Source organism: Melozone crissalis, unplaced genomic scaffold (genome assembly GCF_028551555.1).
Source record: "Melozone crissalis strain CALT ecotype California unplaced genomic scaffold, PUWL_Pcris_2 ptg000036l_1, whole genome shotgun sequence".
NCBI lineage: Eukaryota > Metazoa > Chordata > Aves > Passeriformes > Passerellidae > Melozone > Melozone crissalis.
This window is the reverse complement of record NW_026535814.1, coordinates 15517626-15534073: the sequence shown is the minus strand read 5'-3', so window position 1 is coordinate 15534073 and position 16448 is coordinate 15517626. Positions and strand designations below refer to the sequence as shown.

General features: G+C 45.9%; 1 protein-coding gene across 14 annotated transcripts in view; it reads left to right on the top strand.

The window, feature by feature from the left end:
- CELF4 (CUGBP Elav-like family member 4) overlaps positions 1-16448 on the top strand; it is a 713118-nt gene that overhangs the window by 639023 nt on the left and 57647 nt on the right. For 5 of the 14 annotated variants that reach the window (XR_008483560.1, XM_054283218.1, XM_054283217.1 and 2 more), the window contains exons 9-12: positions 4940-5020; positions 6027-6092; positions 7703-7783; positions 13990-14133. Coding sequence is in view for 13 of the 14 variants with exons in the window: in XM_054283218.1 (XP_054139193.1) it covers positions 4940-5020; positions 6027-6092; positions 7703-7783; positions 13990-14133 (372 nt within the window). In the remaining variant the exon portion in view is untranslated. The remainder of the gene's footprint in view (positions 1-4939; positions 5021-6026; positions 6093-7702; positions 7784-13989; positions 14134-16448) is intronic. The other 9 variants (XM_054283228.1, XM_054283229.1, XM_054283226.1 and 6 more) reach the window with 6 other exon arrangements.

Below are 16448 nucleotides of genomic sequence, written 5' to 3'. Positions count from 1 at the left end.
GGCTGGGGTTTGGAGGTGCGACTATTAAGAAAATTACAAAGATAATCCTTGTTTCCATGATTGAACTATATGTATTTTATAGAAGGTCCATGTGTTGTCCCAAACAAGCACATATAATAGCTGTGAATGCCACCAAAAGGACTTTTTCCTACTAACAGGGTGAAGCAGAGGGTACAAAACCCCTGGATTTCTGTGCTCTTTTGATGCGTAGGGGAAGAGACAGAGGGACAGCATGTCTTTAACTGAGTGGTATCCACCCCTAAATGGCAAAACGAGACTATAAAACACAGGATCAGCCTCTGTTTTCTGCCAGATCAGCACATTCTTTCTGTTATTGCAGTTATTGTTGTGTCTGAATACCTAATTAATTACAACAGTAAGCGCTGGCTTCTTTAATCACAGCATCAGCTGTCCTAATCAATCTTAATAATATGGAATCTGTACTATGGCACCCATGAATTTTAATCTACATAAATTTCTTAAGACCTCTCGCAAGCTTGTTGTACGAAATGATATAATTATGGATATAGATTAGGGCTGTAGAGAGTGATTTAAATTGGATTTAAGGAGAAGGTGAACAGAGCCCTCCCACTCAGTTATTTATTTATTTTAATCCTGGCCTTCACATAGATTTTTTTTTTCCTGTCATTATGTTATTACCCCCCCACACTGACTGAACAGCCCTGCCTCTCTTTGATTGCCCTCCTCCCCCATCCACCTTCCCAAAGGGGGCCCTGGCCAAGCTGCAGCTCCTGAGAGAGGTGCAGAACACCCCCAGGACAGTGAGAGGAATGAATAGGTGGGGCAGAGCACAGAGCTGAGCACCCAGCTCACAACATGCTGTTCCAGACCTGTACAGGAAGCATCTGTGCAAAACAGAGTGAAGTAGATGGAACTGAGCATGTCAGTCATGGAATGCACAGATAATCAGAAGAAAGGAGTGGGGAGAATATCACATAGGAGTAAGATCACTCCTTCAGCCTAAGTGAAATCACAAAGCATCATAGGAGCCAAAAGTGTGCCAGGCTCTGCTTTTGTCTTTGAGAAGCACTGGACTCCTCTGGTTTCAGAGAGCAGACTGCTTTGGCTTTCTCTTACCTGAGCTGGGACAAGGAGGCTGTCCCATAGTCCACTGAGGGCATTTGAAGATCTCTTTGGCTGGCTCAGGCTGTAACAATTATCCTTTTTCCTCATCAGCCCGCTCATGCAGATCCTCCTGATTTACACCCCTGAATACCACAGAGGACTCCAGCCCTCTGTCCCCTGCAACCAATTTCACTTGGGGCACCCATATAGCAGCTTGTCTTGGACAGACACTGGAGTCAGGCTACTGACACCTCGGGGAGGATTCTTTATAGAATATCACTTCAAGCAATTTTATTTATTTTTAACAACGTGCTTCATTCTGCCACCTCCATCCATTCATTCTCTGACAAAAGCTAAATGTCAGGCCCAACACTAACTGAAAGCCCCTTTAAAAAGTTGAATTTCAATCTAGAGATATATCAGGAGTAAGAAAGTTTCCTGGTGTTAATTTTAAAGAACTTGTATTTCATGCTGACTTGGGAAATCATCCTCAGTTTTTGGCATCAGGCAGAGGATTTGGAAAGTGACATTAACGGATCTACTTTCTTTGAAGGACTTGGGAGTTATTTCTTGACTTCTGCCTAATGAATAAGTGCTGCCTTCGTTAAATTTATATTTATGGCCATATAGTAGGTCATTGGCTTGTTTTATGTCTCCAGGTTTATGGAAGGTTATCTGCCATGGTCACCTTGTGGCATCTTGGCCAGGACTGTCTTGCAAAGAGACAATTGTATCTGAGCAGGATTTTTCCCGTGGAGATATGGAAATGATCAAATTAATATAGAGGAGATGTCCAGGGATAAGGCTCTTGCCCTGAGCTGCCAAATGAAGTTACTATTAGCATCTGTTTTCACGGTACACCTTTACTTTGCCCTGGCAAGGCCAGATCCTCAGCTCCTGGAAAGCAGCAAGGCCACAGCGACAGCAGTGGGGCTGATGTGATTGATAGTTCTCCTCTGGCCTCTCAGGAGCCTCTCTGCTTTTTTTTTTCCCCCTCCACCAGCTGATCCTCAGCATTTACATTACAACGCCTTTAATCTCAGAAATGTCTGTGTGTTGGACATGACACCTCCCTGGGTCTGGCCACAAGGAAATCTGTTTCAGATGTTCTCCCTAGGCACATTTGCACAGAGTCAGCACATCCAAGGTCTTTGGATGATGATACAACTTAGAGACATACTGGTGCTAGTCCAGAAGCTGCTGTGAGGTGCTCTGTGATATCCATGTGTCTCATCTATATCTCTTATCAGCCCTTATACACCTACTTACCTTGTGTGCACCCTGGCACAGACAGCACACAGAGCAGCCGAGGTGCTTTCCCAGCCCTGTATGTTTGTGTTCAACCAATATTTTCAGTACCAAAGAAGGCTGGTAAGCTGGATGGGGAGAAAGGGTGACTGAGGCAGGTTAAGTCTCCCACTAATGATCTATGTGAAGGCCACCCCGTGAAGTTGTGTGTACCTTATGGAGGAGAAAAACAACCCCACCTGATAGTCTCCTTGTGCTGAGATACAGAAAATACTCATAACTCCCAATCACTTTGAATTTTAGCAAGTGGTGGGCCACAGCCACACCTAAACCCTGTGGTTGGTCAATTCTGAGTTGTGAGCTCCTCATGTAACTGAGCCCCTGATGAACTCCTCATAGGTCATTAATATGTGAGAGGACTGTCACTTTACAGAACACAGCATGGCCACAACTTTCCCAAATGTACAATCTGTGTCTTGAGATGCCTGGATCGATACCAGCTGTTGGCTTCATCCATGCTGGGACCACAGGCAGTTATGCCCTTTGCTGGGTCTGACTCATGTGACAGGGTGAGCAGCAGCATGAGGATGTGCTCGTGGCTGCCCAGGATGCCTTGGCTTCCTGCAAGGGTGTCCAGCCAGCCCTGGAGTCTGTGTCCTTGCCTCTTCATGGGCCAGCACAGACATGTCCGCTATGCTGAAGTCACACCTTCATTTGCTGGGTAAACACAATCTTCAAGCTAAGGAAGGCACGTCCTTCAGTGAGAGCAGTCATCACTTTAAGAGGTGCCAAGTTAAATTCCTGCTGGTTGTGACTCACCACAACTTTGGCTCTTCCCAAACGGCCAAGGCAGGGTATGAGACTACAGTAAAACAGAGCCATAAGCCAGGAGCTGCTGCCCCTCCAGAGCTGCTTCCAACTCTCCTTTCAAGAGCATCCAGGGCTGGTCGGGTCAGCCAGGGCCCTGTGTGTTAGAACAGAGAGTTGGATATTCTTTTCCCACGAGGAAGGGATTCCCAGGTTGGAGCAGAGCTAACTGTAACCTTTCCACTGGCTGGCATGTGCTGTAAGCCAGGAGAAAACCCCATGCATGGCCTCGGTCACAAGACAGCCTGTGAGAAACACTCAGTTGGATATTACCCTTGGAGGCAAGTCATAAATACTTGGGAAAATAATGAACTGTGAAAGCTTTAGTGTGGAAGGCAGAAAGGCTGCATTTCATGGCCTGTTGTCCCAAACACTTTAAATAAATTATTTACCCAGCTCTGATATTTAACCTTAAAGGTTGGGGGTTTTCATCATATGTTTCCTAAGCAGTGTACCTTAGTTCTGATGGTCAGAATGCGGCTCCAAAGGCAGGTGAGATATCCACAGGTGAGATAAGCAGAGCAGCCCTGCAGTGAGCCAGGTTGTTGTGTCCAGGAGATAGACTCAGCTATAGCTGGGAGGTCAGGAAGCTCCCACATGTGCCCAGATAAGGCGAGGAATAAAGGAAAGGACCACAGGACAGGTCCTGCTCAGTGAGTCCTCTTGCGTCAGCGAAGTGCCACCCATTGCTAATTACCAGCAGGTCAGGGGGCAGAACAATCGTGTCCAAATCAGCCTCATCTGGGGAGGAAGAAAATACTGTAAATGCATTTCCTGAGCAGCAGAAACAATTTCCTCTTCTGTGCAATGAAAGGAGCACAGTTGCCTTTGGGGCAGAGATGGCAGATCCTCTCCTTCACTGCAGTCTGTAACACCATAGCTAAAAATGATTTGCTTTTCTCAACAAAGGTTCCCTCACCTTTCTCAGGAGACATCTTCTACCTGACAGGAATTGAAGGGTCTAAGTTATTATGATCCATTCTCCTAAAGGGGTGAGGGAGCTGATGTATTACTCAATTTTTCATAGCTGTTCAGTTTTCCTGTGGAGCAATATGATCAATATTCCGGTTTTTGAGGAAAACAGTTTTAAGCAGAAGTTAAAAAGAATAGACTTTAGTTGGTTTCTTCTTCAAGAAGAAAGTAGTAAGTAAAAAAAGAAATAAAAATTTGTATTTTCCAAACATTACCTCCATTATTTTCCTGGAACAACTGCTCTTTAAAAATGTAGCGTAGAATCTCTAGTCTGCCTGCCACTGACCTCCCACAGGTTTTAATGTATTCTCCTCACACTGTTTTGCAAAAAATGAAAATCTTTACAGTAAGACAGTGCTTTCCTATTTCACATACACATATATTGAGGGACTTGCCAAAAGTCAGCTAGGAAACCATTCCAAGCAAAGACTGCAATCCCACTTATTTCTTCCTATGACTACCCCAGCCTCAAAGTCCACATGATCCAGTCATATCCATAATGAACAGGAACTTCCAAGCCTTAGCCAGCTAATTGGGTTTGCCACCTCAAATTTGGTCGTTTCACCATTCCTCCTTGTACTTTGGGAGAAAAGTGTAAGACCTTGCAAGTTTCCATCATGACCAATGGTGATCTTTAAAGTTAAGTTTCAAGCTGGTATTTCTATTTGTAAGAAAACACTTTATCCGTGTTCCTTGGGTATGTAATACTCACGTATGACAACCTCCCCCACACTTTGCCATACAGTCAGTGTCTTTCCTTGGATAGGTGTATGGCACCAGATTTCCTTCCAAGAGGCCCCCACCTTTGCATCCTCCAAGCCTTGCCTCCAGCCACACCTCTGTGCGGGTAAGAAGGAAAAAAGGTGGGATGGATGTGGGAAAGTGGCAGTTCCCTAAGGGATCATCCTACGAGGAATAGGTTGGAGGGACTGCATAAATGTAGAACTGTGCAGTCCCAATAAATACAAATTAAACTCATTAGAAGAAGTGAAATATTAGGGCCAAGGTGACATTTGGACTGGAGGTTTCTTTGCTTTAAATTTTTTATTGATGCAGATAAAGAAAGAGCTTATCCAACACGTTTCTCTTTTTTCTCCCTATCAACCAAAGGAGAAAAAGAAAAAAAAATTTCTTAACTAGCTTTGGTTGTATTTGAGCAAGACTTCAAAGTTTCACAAAAATAAACAGTTTTAGTGGGGAGGAATGCACACTTGTAAAGAGAGAAAATACACTTTGAAGCCAGCAAGAGACTGCATGCCTTATGCAGAGATTCACAGCATCCTCCCTGGAGCAGACAAGTGGTGTCTCCCTCCCCTCCATGCAGCTTCTTCTCTCTCACTGGGGGCTGCCTGGCAGCAATACAGTCCTTCGAAGGGATGTGGGGATGACAGGAGCCATTGCTTTGTTCTCTTCTCCTTCCTCCTGCTATGCCCCTGTTGTTTTCTGCTCTGATTGAAAGTTTCATGTGACTGTAGCTGTCACTGAGATCTGAGTTTGCACAGCACCTAGCACAGTGTTAGTCCTGGCTTAAGATGAGGGTTCTTTGGGGTTGATTAGTGCCAAAACTCTGCATGATCAGTGCAGATCCATAATTTAAGCTTGGGAAATGAGGAGAGAGGTTTATTTGTCCTCTGCTCCAACGTCTCAAAGGGTGATGGCTGGGGCACAGAACCCCCTTAGCCATCCTGGGGGGTTCTCTGCATTCCTGTCCATAGCGCAAGTGAGCTGCTCCTCTTCAACCCTCAGCCCCTGGGTCTGTCTGTTTCATAACACATGTTGATGATAAAAGATAAGGGGAGAGTGCCTATCATGTTTTAACCCCTTAATTCCTTGTCTCTCTTGTGTCTCCACAGCACAGAGCCCCACTGCAGCAGACCCCTTGCAGCAAGCCTACGCTGGAGTGCAGCAGTACGCAGGTCGTTAGTATTAACACTTTCTCCCAATAAACCTTTCTCTTCTCTAAAGCCATTACCCTCTGAACACACCTCAGGGGGCTGAGGGAAGGGAGGTTTTTACTGATACAAGGACAAGCTGGGGGCCACAGACTCCCTGATTCAATTTGCACAAACCTCAAGACATCCAGGGTGTCAAAGGAGGCAGCCTCCTACTTTTCCCATGGAAAGGTTCCCACTGACCTGCACCCCAGTGAAGCTTCATCAGTAGAACTGAGTCTGGTCTGCCTTAGCGTAGTGCACAAGGGCAAAATCAGGCCACTGCTTTGGAGGCCACTTTCTAAACCAGGTCTCCTGAGTGCTGCAGCAGGAATATGGGCAGCCAGACCCAGCAGAGCTGGGCAGGACACGGAATGCCGGCACACACCCGTTTATTTAGGGTCTGTCTACTGGCCATGCCCCACTCAGCCATTCTGAGCCTTACTTAGGAGCCACCCAGACATCCCCCTGCCTCCCAGCAGACTCCAGCACAGCTCCCTGTGGCTCAGCCTCCCCTCGAGCTGCCCTGTGTGCTGAGCAGCTCCTTTGCAGCTGACGGACTGACACCAGCCAAAGTGACCTGGTGCAGACCACGACCCCGCCGTGTTCAGCCTCCCCTCGCGAGGTGTCCATGGCCAGCGTTGCGAGGAAGCTGCCACCCCAAAGTCATTATTTCCTGTGGTAACTGGAGCAATCATGGGTTCCTGCTGAGGAATGGCTATTATCTCGTGTCAGCGCTGTATCTGGAAACTTAATTTAATTCTCCATGTAGGGCTTCATTTGCCGGTGTTTTAGTTATTGTCATTTATTGCTTGTGAGGTTTGATAGATGGGAAGCAACTCAACCCTTTGAGCTGTTAATTAACCCCTCTGCACATACATGGCCCCTATCCTCTTCTCTCTGGTCTTGCAGGCGACCCATACTCTGTATTTTTAGCAGCAAGGCACATCATCTACCATCTGTGGTAGTGAATGACTCCCCTTGTTTGCTTGGTGGGGGAGCTGAGATGGGGAAAATTGTTTAATTGCTGCTCACTGTTTCCACTGTGTTTGTGTGAGAGAGAGGGAGTCTCTACGGGCATGAGAGAAAATGTATATCTGAGAGTGTGTGTGCAACTGTGCCTGTACAGCCTGTGGGCACATGAAGGGGAAAACACACCTGTGGGCATGGGAGTTAATCAGGGTGCCAGAGGTGAGGTGGGGAAAGGTGTGCACGCAGCTGTCAGTGTGGGCAGCTCTGCTCTGTGCTCGTCAGTGAGTGTGTTCCTGTCACCACGTGGAATGGTTGGACATCTCTGCTGGGAGTGGTCTCAGCAGAGCCCCCCATTTACACTGCATGGCTGCCCTGGGTGTCTCTGCTGATGGAGCCGGAGGGAGGCAGGGGGGAGGGAGGGAGCTTCAGGCCCTATGGCACCTCCTGGAGCACCACCATGGCTCTTACACCACACCTCAGGCTGCTCGGGATGCCCCTTCACAGAGCCAAAACACAGGGACAAAGCCCACAGCTGGTGTGGTGTGTGTGGTGGTTTGGAGTGAAAGCCCTTTGCTTCCCAACACTGAAATCTGTCCTTTCTTTTTTTCCCTTTCTCTCCCCTTTAGCTGCTTATCCTGCTGCTTATGGCCAGATCAGCCAAGCGTTCCCACAGCCACCTCCCATGATCCCACAGCAGCAGAGAGAAGGTGAGTAAAAGTGATGTCCTCCTCCTCTGTGACCCCAGCAGGCCATCCCCATATCAGTGGTTCCCCTCCTCACGCACCTAGAGCGTCCATTAAACACCCAATTGCTTTGAATGCCTGGTCCACTGAGTTATTCTCCATTTCCATATGTGGCATGGTGTCACTGTCACCAGCAGTACTGTGATGGGCTGCCCATGTGGGGAACTGCTGGTGAGATCTCTTCAGTGTCCTGGGAGGAAAGCATGCTGGTGTGCATGGGACATGGAAAGACCAGCTAGCAACATAGCCATGACCATCCAGTGAGGGCCTCTGTTTGAGACAAGCAACAAGAATGCAGATAAAAATGCAATTATATTGTAATAAAGAGCTTTACAGGACACAAAGCATGAGGGGTCCTTCATTAAAAGGCAATAACATAATTTCAGATGCCTGCTGTTTGGAGAACAAGGACTTGCTATTTAGAGTAGCTGATCTAGTCCTTTCAGCCTTTCAGCCTCCACTAATAATCTGGAAACATCAGTCAGACCTTGCAGAGCACAATCCCTATATCAGGATGAGAAAAAAGTTGTAGTTACAGCTCCTATTTCTTTTCAATGACTGTGAGAGTTGCCTGGGTAATCTGCTCCACAGGACTGGATGGCTTCACGGAAGACATGAAGAGTAAGGAGAGGTGAATCTACCATTTTTGCATGTAAATGCCTTGGGAGAAAACTGTGCCATGTAACATTTCCTTTACAGTCAGTGGGGAGCTGTGGAATCCTCAGAGGCAGCCCACTTGGGTGGTTCCATTCCAGTTGTCCTCCAAGGAGAGCTGCTCCGTTTTGTCAAGAAGGAGGGGCATGCTTGCCTGAGTGAGACATTAAAGTCAGGTGCTCCAGCTTAGCAACTCTCGTTTTAAATAGTTACATTTTAAATTTTATCCTCTATTAGATCACTAATTCAGACATATTCTATATTATATGTGTTATTATATGTATGTAATTACATTTAATATTTTAATACAGCGTAAGAGTCAAAATGAAATGAATCTAGATTACACCATCAGACTAAAACATTCTGATGATCTAAAACTACTTTGGGGGAGAAATCTCATTTTGTAAGAAAATGAGAAATGTCGTCATTTCCATCTAATTTGGAATTAATTTTTTTTCCTATGTCAGAATTTCCTGGGGAACACAACTTCCAGCTCCTGATTAGCTCTAGTACATGTCCCTGCTGTGAGAACAGATGCACAGACCTATCGTATCATTACAGAGATGTTTCCCCCATGCTGAAGGACTTTGCTTTTTATTACTTACTGGGGCTAGATTAAGCACAGGACAAAATGGCGAGCAGATCCTTGCTCAGCACAGCGCTGTGCCAGGAGCCACCAGAGGCAGGGGGAAGCTGTGGTGCCCGCCTTGAAGAGCCTGCAGACCCCTGTGTTCACCAGGCACGGCGTGTCTCTGTGGGTTAGGAGTGAGTGTCACCCAGTGGACAAGCTGTCTCATAACTCTGCTCCTTCCCGTAAGCAGCTGGCATTGAGAATGGGGATGGCTGGGGGACAGCCACATGAGGTGAGCCACCAGCCCAGTGCAGGCTGCCATTCCCAGTGTTCCTCATTTTCCTGCAGTGCTGAGAGGCTGTCTTTCTCTGCTTCTTGCTAGAGCAATATTCTGTAAAGCACAGCACTCCCCTTTAGCAGAGGGTCAAGACCTTTAAGCATCTCTAACCTTTAGCAGGAAAACACAGCGAGAGGGAACTCAATAATAACAATGATGCTCAGGGCTGAGAGGAGTATTTTAGGTTTGCAAGGATGTGCACAAACATTGATTCGTTAGTGAACCAGCCCTACCACCACAGTAACACCAGTGATCACATTGTTAATGACAATCTCAGCTCTCCCCTCCTGGATCCCAGTTGAATAACAAGCCTGGGGACGTTTTGCTGCTGCAAGATTCCTGTAGAGATGAGTCATTACTGCCACATGAGCGCTGAGGCTGCTGGCAGCTGACAGGGTGCATAGGGTGGAACTGATCCAAAACCATCAAAGCTTAAGATAAAATCTTGATTCAGGCCATGTCAAGCACACAAAACTTGGAGGTAATTTTAAGTCTGTATTACTCATCTTGGTGTAGTTTCTGAAACTAGGATGTGCAACTCCTTGGTGCAAGTTTGTGACTCTTATCTGTGCTGTGTTCAAACATTCTGGGCAAGTAGAAGAGGCAATGAATTTCCATCCTCTGGGTGTTTGCTGTAGAGGTGAGGTGTGCAGCTAACCAAAGTGCTGCAGCCTGACTTTATACAACCTCGTGGGTTAGCCCAGTTTAATTACTGTTGGAAAACAAGCCTCATCACAGCCTTTCCTCATTACACTGTGCTGGGATGCAGTGATGGGTAGCTGAGGTCAGAACAGGTATATGGAGTTCACTTGTGTTGAAGATGGGTCTGCAGCTGCCCCTGTGCTAAAAAACTGACAATGAGCTCAGGTGTGAGGAGCATGGGCAGAGCAATGGATCAGCTCAGGTCCAGCCAAGCTGAACCTACTGTGTGGTTCTGTGCCCTAGATCACTGGTTTTGCCATTATCCAGCACAGTTTGCCTGTAATCTATAGAACACGCATAAACTGTACAGTCCTTAAAGCTTTTCTTGCTTTTTTTGTCCAAATCAAGGCTAACTGTTCTTCTTGTGTATAAATGAAGAGAAATGTATATATGTCATAAAATGTATATATGTCATAAAACCAAGAGCCATGGCAGACATCAGTGTTGAAATGAAACTTCATTTTTTTCTGATGATGTGTCATGGGGGTTAGATTTCAAGATATACTACAGCCCTTTTGAAAACAAAAGTAAAGCCTGTCATAAATAATTTTATTATTGTATTCAGCCCTGAATTGCCAAGTATAGTGATTTCCAATAATCCATCAACTCTGTCCAAAACAAGAACTTTTTCTCCAAAAAGAGAGTTGGAATCTTTATTACAATTTTTCCATACCAGCTGTGGTTTTTCTGTTGTTCCAGTATCCTGAGCAAGCCCCTCAGAACTCATTGCATTTGTGCACTGAGAATTGACTAAGATCTTCAAAAGCATTCTGAGACGAACAAATGGAATAATAAAATTGTTTGTGTAGGAAGGGAATTTTAAGTTCCAGCCACCTACCATGGGCAGGGACACCTTCCACTAGATCAGGCTGCTCAGAGCTCCATCCTCCCTGATCTTGAACACTATCAGGAATGGGGCATCCACAACTTCTCTGGGCAACCTGTTCCAGAACCTCACCACCTTCATAGTAAAGAATTTCTTCCTTATGATCTTGTCTTTAGTTACTTTAAAATATACCTAAGTGTACAGCAAGACAGCCATACACACAAACACACAGCCTTCTATGGAGTGCCCAAATTAACTTGAAACAAGCAAAAACATATCCAAAAAAGCAAGGAGGGCTGAAGAAGACAGATCTTGTTTTGTGAGTTCTTCACCAAGGGCTCTGGCTGTCACAGGTAACTTACAGGCTTAACAAAAAATTACAGACAGGTAACTTACATGTTTAACAAAAAATCACTTGTTAAATTCTAAAGGCAGTAATTTCATGTGTGAGGGTGACAAAACAAATCAAACTACCCCATTTTAGTTTGTTTTGTTCATTTTTTCCTCAGAAGCAAGTGAAGTTTTCAGCATTGGAAGTTACGAAAAACCCCTCTATAGCTGTAAACAAAATGAGTTCAGCCCTGAATGTCTGGGTCAGTAGGGAAAGCCACAGCACAGGTTCCTCAGGCACATTTTAGAGCCAAGCTGGTCTTTGAGAATGGTCCCTGCTTTTCCACACCCTCCCTGGTCTCTTCCTTTTGGTCTCTGAGTCATGTGAGGAAAAGTCGATTTCAAGGTGAACCAAGGGTTGTTCTCTCCTTGAGCCCAGGCTAAAGGTGGTGTAGTTAAAGTTGTGTGCCTCCTGGTCTGCCTTATGCCTTGGTAGGTGTTTCTCAGCACACACAGGCAGAATCTCTACTCATGCACAGCACATCCAAGACCGCAGGAAATGCAGCTGGTATTTTTGAAAGAATTGGCCAGTTTTACAGTGAAAACTGCTGGCTCTGGTGATGTCAGTGGGAATTTTGCCACCGACTGCAGCAAAGCCAAGATTTTACCCATTTTATTATAATGTGAATCTCAAATCCCACAGCAGAAGTGCTCTGGGGCACGTTCAGATGAAGGAATGAATTTTTTCGCTGCTATTCTGGACTGTGGTCTGCTCCTGGGCAGAATTTTCTCAATTTTAACAGACACCTAAGGGGGTTAGTGTTTGTTTAACACTTTCAGACTGTTTCATATCTAGCTTATTATGCCAATAACTCTGCATTGTGCAGAAATGGATGGCAGCAAGGATTGGAAAAATGATACTTGCCCAGTGAGAAGACTAAAGAAGAGGCAGACGGGAGGTGGGGGGAAGCTGGAAAAGCTTGGCATGAAATAGGGGAGCCTGATTATGGGCCACTGAGGTTCAAAAGTAATTTGGCTAAGCAGATGACCGGGTGCCTAATTAGTTAATTATCCCACTATACCACTATCCCCCCCATTTGGAAGAAACCCTGTTACCATCCCCATGACCTTTAGGAAATGCACAAGATGCAAAGGATCAGCTGTTCCTTCATGACAGTCCTTTTAGCAAATTAGTGGGGAAAATTGTGCTTAGCAAATATTCATTAGGGCTTCATTTTCCATTAATCCAAAAGGAAATGTGGAGAGCCTGTGACTTCAATCATGCTGAGGCCCAGGAATTTTAATGAGCTTTAAATGGGCATCTGCCAGAATCCTGACTTCGCCGTACTTCTCTTGCCAGCCGGGGGGATGAGTAATGGGTAATAAAAGGTGGGAGCATCTAGACGAACTCCTCTCCCTAACAGGAAAGGCAAAGTTGTAATTTGCTGTGTTATGACACTGTAATTATGCCCTGATGAAGAAAACGAGAGTATGAAAAAACCCTTTCCTTCCCCCCAGATGTAAAAAGGGGAAAGTTGACTGAGTCAGGTCACAGGGTTGTAGGCACATGGGTGAGAGAGAAGGGGGAAACCCTCCTTCTCTCTGACCTCCAACCCTTTTGGCAAAGGGCACACAATGCATCTCCTTCATCTCGGTCCCTCTGAGTCAAGCAGAGCTGGAGTTACCTGTCGAGATCAGTGCAGAGCTGGGCAGCAGCTGGAAGGACCTTTAGAAATAAATTGATGAAAAAAACAATCCCAGTCTCATCAAACTATACAGTTTTCTGCTATTGAACACTGCAAAGGTTTTAAATGTTTAATTTTCTTTAACAAAACCATTTGGACACACCTTTTTGACTGTTGCTCAAGGACCCCATGCATAAAAATAAAAAGTCAGGTTGAAAATTTATATTACAGGCTATTTGACAAGAGGCAGGTTTGCCCTCTTCTGCCCCAAAATACAATTTCAACAGAATATTTTTTGAGGGTCTCTACTTTAATTTCATATTCCAGCTAAAGACACCTCTCTGGTTGTTTTCCAGAACACCCTCTGAAATTGGTAAGCGTATATATTACAGGATTGAGGCAAAAAATGCCAATCCATTTTGTCTAGTAATTTGGACTTAAATCCCCTAAAATCTCTCCTGCAGAATGCTCTAGAATGGAGGACATGGTCTAACGGTCCATATCTGTGGGAGCCTTCAGGCTGATTTGAGCTGGGGGGATGAATGTAAAATTCTACAGAACAAGATGAGCCTGTGGGTTTGTGCATATCTTTCTGCTCATTATCATCATTTGTGTGATGCTATTGTCATCACAGAGATTCAAGAAGGATATTGAAACTTCTGCATGCAGACACTGGGAAGAGGCAAGGGATAGTGTGGGTCATCCAAAACTCTGCAGATTAAATAAGGTTATGAGGAACAAATAAAATCTATGAACGATATTCTTTCATTCTCTGTGTTCTTACTCCTCCGTTCTGTTCTTTCCATGGCCACATGTGCTGGTGCATTCCTCTCTCTCTAGATTTTATCCTGGTGTCCTGGGAAAGCTGTTGAAGTTACCATAGCCTCTAGGTGACTTTTTGAGTTCATGGTCTTCTCCGTTGTCCATTCCTCTGAGAGTCTACAGGCTGCTTCCTAGCGTGACCCCTCACCAGCCAGAGAGAGAAGATGCCAAAGTAAATCTCCACCGTGTGCTTTCTCGTGTCCTATTTCTCTTCATTCATGGGTCTTCTTTTTCTCTTGATAGGACCAGAGGGCTGTAACCTGTTTATCTACCATCTGCCCCAGGAGTTTGGGGATGCTGAGCTGATGCAGATGTTCCTGCCTTTCGGTAATGTCATCTCCTCGAAAGTGTTTGTGGATCGGGCGACAAACCAAAGTAAATGCTTTGGTGGGTAAAGATAACAAAACAATTAGATTCATCCAGGAAAGGGCTTTCTCTGAATACTTTACCTTTCAAACTGCTTTCTTTCTGCTTAAGCTTTATGATTTCTCTCAACTTACTCCTGTCAATACTTTCCCCCTTCCTTCTTTCTCTCCTGATTGTCTCATGCTCAGAGTTGTGTGTGCTGCTTAGAGGTCAAGGTTTGGCATCTCACCAGCAGCAAGATGCTGCAGGGTCTTGGTGGGGTCAGAAAATGCCCCACTTGTAAAGGGAGGTGGGGAGGGTGCAGAAAAGACTAAAGCAACTGGAGCAAAATGGAGGAGGAGCAAATGGGCATAGGTGAAATCATGAGATTAGCAGAGGGATCATGCTGCAGAAGGGGAATTTCTGTACCTAAGGCAAAGGACAAACAGGCCCTGGGGTTGAAGGGAAGGCGGAGCTGTAGGGTCAGCTTTCCTGCAGCTGTGATGCATTAGACTGCAAAGGGGTAAGGGCCAAGCATCTGCTGAGAGCCTGCTCTCCTAGGGGGTGATGGCTGCTTGGTACATCACATTCAGACATGTTCTGACCTACTGGACCTGAGGCAGCACCCCAGCAGATAGAGATGGGCCAAGATAACCATGTGCTTCAGCTGCCAGCCTGTGCTAAGGGGCTGGGTTTGAAAGCTGCACCTGCCTCCCACAGCTCTGGCCCCACTGCTGGCTCCACTTCACCAGCTGGAGCAGAGAAGGAGCAGAGCCTGGAGCTGCCTGTGAGCCCCAGGCAGGGACACCCTGAGCTGCACCCACGGTGGGAGGGCTCAGCCAGCCAGCAGCCATGGAGTGATGCATGCATGGGCTCTCACTGGGATACCACCCTTTGCAAAGCTGGGGCTCTTAAGGGTCCCTTTTGACAGTGTGGCAGCAGGGGGACCCTGCCACATCTGGTCCCACCACACCTGGTAGACAGGGGATCTCTCACAGCCGTGTGCCCACCACTGGGGTCTGTAATTTTTGATTCTCTGCAATCCTGCACCTCTTGCATACCCTCCCTGGGAAGTGCAACAGAAGAAACTATTGCTTTTCTTCTCCTGTTACTTGCAGTTAATCTGGATTCTGTCTCTCAGGCAAACTTCCAGAGTTAAGACTCATTGAAGTTTTCATTTGATTTTAAAACCACTCTCAATCTCCACACTGAGCTTTCTTTCCATTCTGCCTTCCCCTTTCCCCTCCTGAACAGCTCACCTCCCAAATCTCTTCCCTCATCCCTTGCTACCCACAGTGCATGTCAGAGAGTACTCCAAGAGTTTTGTGCCCTTTCTCTACGCACAGTTTCTCCTGCCCATCCACAGAGGGTCTGAACAGGCTATTTTCCCTTTTGTGTGAGGGATCCCTGACCCCTGATGAGAGGGAGACAGCCCTCCCAGTCACCAGGAGTGTCTGGGCTGCTGCGCTCTCCAGCACTAGAAGAGTGAAGGACAAAGAGTCTGGCACGCAGAGGGAGTTGGCAAATTCAAATTAGAACTCAAAACTATTAGCCCCAATGAATCCAGAGCCCACCTGCTTTTTATATACAAATTATACATATATATATATATATATAAATCTCACAACAAGTTGAGCAGATCAACACAGCTCTAGCTGACACTGAAACTGGTGCTCAAAGGAGATCCACAGATTAGAAATGGACCTTTGGCAGTGAAATTGTCATCTGTGTTTAGAGGAATTCTGGGCCTGGTTCTCCACATACTGAGCAGTAAATGGAGATGCCTTCTGGACAGCTGTGAGCCTTATCCCACTCAGTTCAAAGGCTGATGGCTACAAGTCCCCACAAGGACACGACACGCATCCCATTTGTGGGCCGGGATTTGGGGCTGCTTCAGAGGTCAAGGCTGAGATTTTAGCAGGAGCTGAGGGGCCTTAGCAGAAATTTTCTTGAGTTTTATTTGGAGAAACTAACATCAGCTTGTTGGGTGAAGTGAACTCCAAAATTAACTGTGAGATATTGAAGGCTGGAATAGGAAGGTGTTCCTTTGGAAGTGCTGACTCAAGCACACAGACAAGCAAAAGAAGGAATTAGAGATTGCTGGTCTCAGTCACCTTAATCACCTTATATCTGCTTCTGAGACACAAATGCCCAGGTCCTGTCAGTTTGGGATCCCAGGTGTCAAATCTTGGATTTCTCCTAGTTTTCCATAGAGCTGAGTGCCTGCTGTGACTGCTGGTCTCAGACAAACATGTTGACTATGCTTCCACATCCACCACCTCCAGAAGGATAGAAATAATAGAGGCACAGGTAGCTAACTATCACAGGTAGGTTATGTTGCTTTTCAAAAATTCCCA